The sequence below is a fragment of the Hemibagrus wyckioides genome, linkage group LG14 (assembly GCF_019097595.1).
Source record: "Hemibagrus wyckioides isolate EC202008001 linkage group LG14, SWU_Hwy_1.0, whole genome shotgun sequence".
Lineage (NCBI taxonomy): Eukaryota > Metazoa > Chordata > Actinopteri > Siluriformes > Bagridae > Hemibagrus > Hemibagrus wyckioides.
The window spans coordinates 2,595,233-2,603,902 of record NC_080723.1 but is presented as its reverse complement, the minus strand read 5'-3'; the positions used below and the strand labels follow the sequence as shown (position 1 = coordinate 2,603,902).

General features: G+C 40.6%; 1 protein-coding gene across 2 annotated transcripts; it reads right to left on the bottom strand.

The window, feature by feature from the left end:
* Positions 1-2,114: 2,114 nt before the first annotated feature.
* LOC131365179 (peroxisomal succinyl-coenzyme A thioesterase-like) lies at positions 2,115-6,775 on the bottom strand. Of its 2 annotated transcripts, XM_058408832.1 has the most exons (12): positions 6,637-6,775; positions 6,465-6,548; positions 6,190-6,394; positions 6,011-6,110; positions 5,739-5,929; positions 5,467-5,636; positions 5,216-5,335; positions 4,998-5,080; positions 3,724-3,817; positions 3,528-3,608; positions 3,047-3,188; positions 2,115-2,568 (listed from the first exon to the last, which is right to left on the bottom strand). In XM_058408832.1, exons 3-12 carry the CDS (start codon positions 6,383-6,385, stop codon positions 2,456-2,458), a joined length of 1,290 nt encoding a protein of 429 aa, XP_058264815.1. In that variant the 5' UTR covers positions 6,386-6,394; positions 6,465-6,548; positions 6,637-6,775; the 3' UTR covers positions 2,115-2,455. The 2 variants fall into 2 exon arrangements, with proteins under 2 accessions (XP_058264815.1, XP_058264814.1); XM_058408831.1 differs by having other exon boundaries at positions 6,465-6,743.
* Between the last annotated feature and the right edge of the window lie 1,895 nt (positions 6,776-8,670).

Genomic DNA, 8,670 nt, shown 5'->3' with positions numbered 1-8,670 from the left:
AGCTTCATGGAATGGGTTTTCATGGCCGAGCAGCTGCATCTGAGCCTTACATCATCAAGTGCAATGCAAAGCGTCAGATGCAGTGGTGTAAAGCATGCCGCTACTGGACTCTAGAGCAGTGGAGACGTGTGCTCTGTAGTGGCCAATCATGCTTCTCTGTCTGGCAATCCGATGGACAAGTCTGGGTTTGGCAGTTGCCAGGAAAATGCTTCTAGAGGATAGAGGAATGGTCACAAATTCCACACATAAACACACTCCTAAACCTTGTGGGTTGGGGGCCTTGCTCAAAGGGCCAATGGTGGCAGCTTGGCAGTGCTGGAGCTTGAACCCTGATCTTCCGGTCAACGGGGTCAAGCCTTAACCACTTGAACTGCCCCCACCTAGTTATAGAGTAACTCAGAAGTAATGTAATAAGTAAAAGGATGGTTTTTTCAGTAAGTAATAAGGAAATTAATCCTATTTATATTTTAAAAGAAGTAATTAGTTATTTGTATTATGATTAGGAGGAGTAATTACCCCTCTGCCCATGATTGCCCTCTACCTGTGCATTATCACACCTGAAATCATTTAAGCTGGACCAAAAAAATGTAACAAAAAGCTGCGAATATAAGAAACCAACTACAGCTTCGTAATGTAAAAGTTACTGACAGTTCAGCAGTTTTGTTCCATCAGCAGGTTTTTTACATTAGCAAGCTTATAAGAAAAAAAATCTAGCTACCAAAATCAAGTTGGCTGGAGATGAGGCAACAGACCTCATTAAAGTGGAGCTGACTCGAGTGATATGAGCAAGACAGTTTGAATGTAATTAAAAATCACCTGTGCTATTTCTAATGTCTGTCATAACGAGCAGGTTTTACTGTCAGTCATTCGCATTTCATTCAGGAGTGTGGTGCAACAAATAACAGAGCAGCAGGTTACACAGCACTGCATGACTGATATCTGGGTTTCTCCAGGTGCATGTGACAGTTTATAATAGCTCCATCTAGATACTAGAGTGCTTAGGTATATTGGGCAGGATATAACAGGATAATACATTTAAATGGGTTTGAAGTGCATTAGCCTGTTAGAAACTCTATCACGATAAATATACTGCCACCTCTGGACCCATAAAAGTAGAGGATTTCTTTGCTTACATACATGAATCAGCAGAAGCTCTCAGTGGTTGAAATTCTGGGGCAGTGGTGGCTCAAGTGGTTAAGGGTCTGGGTTGTTGATTGGAAGGTCAGGGTTTAAGCCCCAGCACCACCCAGCTGCCACTGTTAGGCATCTGAGAAAGGCCACTGACCCCTAACATCCTCAGCTGAGATATGCAAAGAAGTTAATTCTACTGTGATGTACACTGATCAACCATAACATTATGACTACCTGCCTAATATTGCGTTGGTCCACCTTTTGCCAAAACAGCCCTGACCCATGGAGGCATGGATTCCACTAGATCCCTGAAGGCGTGCTATGGTATCTGGCACCAAGATCTTATTCTTTAAGTTCGGTAAGGTGCAAGGTGGGGCTTCCATGGGACTTAAAGGATACTTTTGATAGATACTGACCACTGCAGACCGGGAACACCCCAAAAGAGCTGCAGTTTTGGAGATGCTCTGATCCAGTCATCCAGCCATAACAATTTGGCCCTTCGTCAAAATCGCTCAAAACCTTACGCTTGTCCATTTTTCCTGTTTCTAACACATCAACTTTGAGGACAAAATGTTCACTTGCTGCCTAATATATCCCACCCACTAACAGGTGCCATGATGAGGAGATCATTAGTCTTATTCACTTCACCGGTCTGGTCATAACGTTATACCTGATTAGTGTATGTGAGACAATAATAAAGGCTTCTACTTCTTATCCAAAAAGGGAATTGGTAGCTGTGTTGGACTACTGACCAGAGGGTTGTGAAACTGAATCTCAGGACCACCAAGCTGTCACTGTTGGGCCCCTGAACAAGGCCCTTAACCCTCAAATGCTAAGTGGTATAAATGAGATAATGTAAGTTGCTCTGGATAATGGTGTAAATGTAAAAGCTACATGATGTGATGCTTATGATGAAAATACTTTTAGTATCATTGGCTAAAGTGTCTGTAAATACTATAAAAATGGAAAGGTCCAGTTTGAAAAGATGTTTATTCCAAATTTTACAGACAAATATACAACATCTATGAATCACTCTTTTATAAATGAAAGTCCAATAACAGTATCATTATGTTTAATCATGCATAGCAAAATATGCAATCATTTGAAAAGATTTTAAAAGATTTTGAGATTATTATTATTAAAACTGTGAAGGATTACAGGCTCACTTGGAAAAAATACATGTTTCTGTTTGTTTGCATTTATATTTGTGTACTTTCCATCTGCTGGTGAAAAGGAATTCATTTGCCCCATGCTGCAGTTCTCACTACCTCAGATTTACTCTCCAATAAACTGCATTCAGACTCGATGTGATTGATATTTGATGTTAATGACTCGTGTTCCTGTAGAGATGCTGCTCCAGAAAGGCCAGGGTTTTGTGCCAGGAGTCCTCCTGAGCGTGACAGTGAGGCTCTGTTTGTCCACCCCACAGCACTACCACTGTAACAAAAATCAGGACAGCCATCACAAACTGTAATTTGGAGTGTTAAATAGTTCTTTTTGTAGACATTCAGTTTTTCCACCTACAACGATCAGACATAACATTGTGAGAACTGAGAGGTGAAGTGAATAAGACTGATGACACCTAGACATCTTCAGTGATCTAGTGGAGTCCATGCCTCGATGGGTCAGGGCTGTTTTGGCAGATATGGGGCACCAACACAATATTTGGCAGGTGGTCATAATGTTATGCCTGTTCGGTGTATATTGTAATACATATCCTGTATCATATGCCTTAATGTTAGCATTAAAAGTAACGTAATATGACGTTTAAGTCATATCACCAGCATCTAGTTCATACAAATCCGATCAGTGGAAACAGCTGAGATTTACTGTTGATCAAATACTTATTTTCATGACAAATGTGACTTCATGTCTTAAATATTTTCAAATATTTATACACTCTTTGAAGGCTTACCTTTTTTCCTTGTCTCTTCCAACATAAAGTTGCTGGCTCTGCAGTGTGGACTGTAAGGAGGCTCAATGAGATGGCCAGTTCCAGGGTAGGACAGAACAGACAGCAGATGGCTATTACCTGCTCGTTCCATCATCTGCTTCATCTGAAGATGAGAGAGAGAGAGAGAGAGAGAGAGAGAGAGAGAGAGAGAGAGAAAGACATGGTTATAGGTGTGAGCTGGAACCCCACGGTTATGCAATTTAGTGGGATATTTTTTCTACTGCTAGGAGAAATATTAAATGACTTAAAGCCCCAGGGATCCTGCTGACTCTTTCTATTTAAGTTAATAATGCTCTTGCTCCAGAATATGAATGAAAAAATATGCTATATTCCTGAAAGCTTAAGTAGGTTACAATGTAATATTTTATTATTATTATCATTTTTTATTTCTATGCATATGAATATAAATTAATAAAATATTGATTGTAGTGCCTCTACTCACATCTTCTGCAGACTCCATAGCCGGCCAGTTTTGATCATCCTCCCCAACAATCAGTAAAATGGGACACTTGATACGACCCATCTGCTCAACGTTTATACACAGATAAAGAAAGTCACAGCCGAGAGCATAAACATGTACAGTACATATGCAAAACACTAATTAATTAATTTGTCAGACTTCTCTTATCGATCCTTACTTCAACTTTCTTTGAAGGATCATCAGGTATTGGCAGCAAGAGATCTCGCCAAATGATCCTCTTTTCCTCATCATAGCGGGTGTTTTGGACATTTCTTAAAAGCAAAAGGAAGGTTTCGTCACAAAAACAGGCCAAGTATGGGAAAAATCCGAAAGAAAACAGTGTGTGTGTATGCTTGTTGTGCTGAGTGGCTATTTTATTAGGTAACTCTCCCTGATAGTTCTGTGTACAGCTGTAGTGTTTGTGCACAAACTGAACATGTGATAATCATATGACAGACTATTATATTGAACACCTCTACTATTGTCATGCCCAGACTGTTGCAAGCCTTTCACTCTGGGTGTGTCAAGAAGTGCATGTTTGCTGGGACAATGACCCTTGATATGATTACTTCCAAGTTGTTTCATCATCCAAACTGGTTTGAGGTCAGTGATGAGATACTATGTGCTTGTTGAACACCTCTCCCAAAGGTTGTTAAGGTATTAAGGGTAGCTCAAGTGGTTTAACGCTCTGGGTTGTTGATCGGCAGATCAGGCTTCCAGCTCCAGCACTGCCAAGCTGCCACCGTTGGGCCTTTGACAAGGGCCTTTAAACAGCCTCCACTCTTCTGGAAAGGCTTTTTCAAATGTTGCTTTGTGCTCCTTCAACCTCAAAAGCATTAGTGAGGCTGTGCAATTACATTGGAGGATAAGCCCTGGCGTGCAGGCAGTGGTCTAAGTCATTTAAGTCAGGGCTCTGTGTAGGCCACTTAAGTATGCGCCTCTTAGTTGCAGTGCTTTGCTAGACACACCCACATCCTTTTGTCAACAGTTGCTGTCGATCATGCCCCTGGAAGTCACCAACTCTCATTAAACAGAAATTCTCTCTGGTTGCTTTGTTGCTGTAAGTCGTATGTGTGAATGTAACTTTACTCAACCATTCGAAGCAAACAAAATATAACACTGTTTTCAGTTAGTTGTCTTCCCAATACGACTACATGCATGCAGGTCAATACGTATTGTACAATATAAGTATATAACTAAAAAAGATTATGCAATAAACGAGATAAGGAAATCCAAGCAAACAATCCATGACAGCCTATTTAAAAGCCTTGGCTAACTGCTGAATACTATAGCTATACTAGTAGTGCAACTTTGCACCACTGTTAAATGCTCAAGGGAACTAAATAAGCACAGTCCCACTGTAGGTGTACATAATAAAATAGCCACTTACAGTATTTTTTCACAAGCATGAATCACCAAACCTGCACTAAACAGTCACGATCTATTGCTCACTTTTTGATCTCAGCAAAGACATCAGCCAATGATCCGTTGACAGGTAGGATGTGGCTTCCACTAACACACACCACACACTGGGGCTGAAGGCAAGAGTTAGCAAGTCACATGACTATGGTTTAGTTATATGTTGCAACATACATCCATACTGTTCAAAATGCCTATATATTCTCAACATATAATGAAGACAAATGTTATAAATGCTTGGCATGGCCTACCTTTATCACTGAGGAGTATGCTGCCATGCCCAGGGTCACAGACACACCAAAAGACAAACCCAGAATGGCAATTCTATCAGGACAAACTTGTGGATGCTGCTTCAGCACAGTATAGGCTGCCTGAAAGATTATTTATTGTTTATTTAATGCAATATTCAGATTAATCTTAGTCTTTCACTCTTTGCTGTATTCCTAAATATTTATACATGCATAAATACACTAGCAAACGTAATCAGTTTAGAAGCAAATACCTCAAAGTACTCGTTGTTCACTTGGTAAGGCTTTCCAGCAGCATCTACTCGTCCAATATACTCCAGTGCTAATGCGACATAACCTCTGGATGCTAGTAGAGCAGAGCGATACTCAACTAAACCCCCACCTCCACCCCAGAGGTCCAGTACAGCAGGAAAAGGACCAGGACCTAGAGAAGAAAATATGTTATGAAGGAATCGCTGTTTCAATATAAAACATTTCAGATATAGAAGCATCACTTAGCCCATGTCTAACCCTCTGTCAGTGATACCTGTTGGGATGTAAAGTGTCGCCTTCAACCCTTTTTCAGTAACATTAACCCTCTGGATTCCCGGAGCGGTGTACCACCTCTGTGCCAGGACAGAAGCTACAGGAGGTTTCTCCCGGAATCCATCATTTAAGTGATCTTTATACACAGATATGTGGACATCCATTGGCGTGTAGACATATTTCTTCCGAAATCTTTAACAAAAGAAGAAGTAATTGAGTGAGTGATAACTGCATTAAAACTACAGAGACACTTAGAGGCTGCTTTAGTTCAACCTGAGGCCTGTCCTGCTTCCAGGAATCGGCTTCATACTCCACAGCAGACCCACGGACTCAACTCCCTTATATGATCCACCAAGACTGGCATCTTTAGATACTGAAACACAGCAAATGGTGTATTAGATCTTACCTGCTGCAGACAAGGTCTAATAACTTGAAAAAGATTTTTTATGCACCTGTGACTGTTCCTGAGTCATCACTAACATAGTGACCAAAACCTTCCCAATAATCTCCATCCTCGGACTGAAGCTGCGCGTGCAGCGTGACTCGGACACCGGGCAGTAAACCCTGCACGCGCACGTCGAACCGTTCATCCACCATACAGCGAAGTGGACAAACCGAAAGCAACGGGCACGAGAGCGGCTTGGCCATGTTCTAAGCCTGAAAACACAACAGTGTATAAACAAGTATATGAGTTATTTAGAACCAACCTAAGAACAGTAGGACTTACGTTTATTGTGGATGCGTCGATTCGGTGTATTTAAGCAGCTCAGCAGTGCGGGAATGACTCTAACCAAAGTTCACGAGATGTTCTCTAGAAACAAAATCCTTATCAGAGTGCTTGAGTTCATGAATAAACCTCATTCAGACAGTAGGCTAAGATAGTCGATATAGCTTTATACCATAAACACTGTAAGAGCATTTAGTAAGACATTCGAACCGCAGTCATGTGTCCTACAATGGAGGAGTTTTATTTGTTTTCATCAAAGGCGCTGCCTTCTCCTGGGTTGCCAGATATTAGTGATGTGACGTTCATGAACGATTCTTTCTTTTGGAATGAATCCTAAATATCACTCGGGAACAACGAGTCGTCTGAGAGAGTGATTCGTTCATTTTGTATTGACTGCGCATGCGCAACATTCTATAGCTTCTGTAGGTAATTGGCTATTAACAGATAACATTGTAATTATATACTGCTGAAATGAACGAAATGACTCGAAAAAACGATGAGTTCATTTTGCTGAACGTGATTCAAAGATCCGACTCAGTAAAATGATCCGAACTTCCCATCAATACCAGATATGGCTGTTCAGACTCCTTCATCTGTCTGTAAAGATATAATTCGGATTAAATTCATCAGCATCAGGAACACTAACTGTTGCCCGGGCAAAATTGTAATTATTCTTATTGTAAACACATTGTGAAGTATTTAGCCTCATTTTGAGAAAGAAATAATATTCAAAAATACCTTAAAGAATAAACAGACAAGACTACATATTCTAATCATACATATATACACTGATCAGGCATAACATTACCATGACCACCTGCCTAATATTGTGTTGGTCCCCCTTTTGCTGCCAAAACACCCCTGACCCTTCGAGGCATGGACTCCACTAGATCACTGAATGTGTGTTGTGGTATCTGGCATGTTAGTAGCAGATCCTTTATGTCTTGTAAGTTGCGAGGTGGGGCCTCCATGGGACTTAAATGATACTTTTGATAGATACTGACCAGGGGCGTATATAGGATTTGAAAACATCAGGGGCTGAGCCCAAAACATCCGGGGCTAATTGAGGAGAGGGGGTAAGCAAGAATAACACGTTTTGTAAGGGCATTTTTTATGTAATATTGATTAATAATAAACACAAATTAACACAGACAGTATGCAACTTTAGAAAATTTAATTCAATCTTTTTTCTGACTCCTCCCATCATTTCAGAGTCTTGCTACTAAAAAAGGAGTTCATTAAATTCATTACATTTTCTCTCACACAGGTATGCCATGCAATATTATCTCTTACTGCTTGTGTGTGAAGCTGTGCCGTGCAGATCCTTTATTATTACTATTATTTTGCAATAATCTATATTATACATGCACCTATTATTTCATTCCTGATTTATGCTGCCACTACTGTATGAATTATTCTTTGTTTATTTTTTTTCTTACAGCTTTTCTTCTCTTATTGTTCTCTCATCTCTCATTCTCTCAGCTATCTTACTGCTTGTATCTTGTCTACTTCATGCTCTTGATGACTTTTCTATACTATTTTTTTGAGGGTGGAATCATCAGAGAGTATCTCCGAGCCTTGAGCAAAACGGTCAATTATCATACTAGTATTTCTAGTGCTGAGAATTCCTTTATCAATAGACAGAACAGCCGAATGATGGAGTCTGTTCTGGTCCATTGTCTAGGGGCGTCACTAGGGATATTCATTCGGGACTCGAGACCCGGATGTTTTTAATCCAGCCCCGAATGTTTCATCCCGAATTTTCCACCGGAGTGTAGAGGAATTAATGCAATGTTGATCGTTTTATTAGAGCACTGTTGCCGTTTACTGTACACGATTGTGACTGACATCTCCGCACGCGCGCGCGCACACACACACACACACACACACACACACACACACACACGCTCTCGCCAAAATACCGCGAGAGTGTGCCCTCGAATATGCTCTAGAACTGTTCTCGCGATACTTTAATGTCCTACACCTGTCGGCCTGCGCGGCGCCGCTTTCACACCACGTGACTTAAATACCTTACAGCCCTTAAACGGGACAGCAATAAAAATGTCAGAAAACACAACAATCTTATTATTCAGATAAAAGTCTAACTTCTAATATTTAATGTTAACACAGTTGATTAAAGTCGGCTAACAAATGTATGTTGTGTCAAAAAGGAGGCCCACTGTCTCTGATTCTGAAAACCCCTGAC

Bases quoted from the DNA above. Each gene is read 5' to 3' on its own strand.
- LOC131365179 (XM_058408832.1), bottom strand. From the start codon at position 6,385: ATGGCCAAGCCGCTCTCGTGCCCGTTGCTTTCGGTTTGTCCACTTCGC. The intron at 5,336-5,466 runs GTATTTGCTTCT...ATAATCTTTCAG, and splicing joins TGAACAACGAGTACTTTGAG to GCAGCCTATACTGTGCTGAA. The intron at 2,569-3,046 runs GTAAGCCTTCAA...TTTTTGTTACAG, and splicing joins GGAAGAGACAAGGAAAAAAG to TGGTAGTGCTGTGGGGTGGA.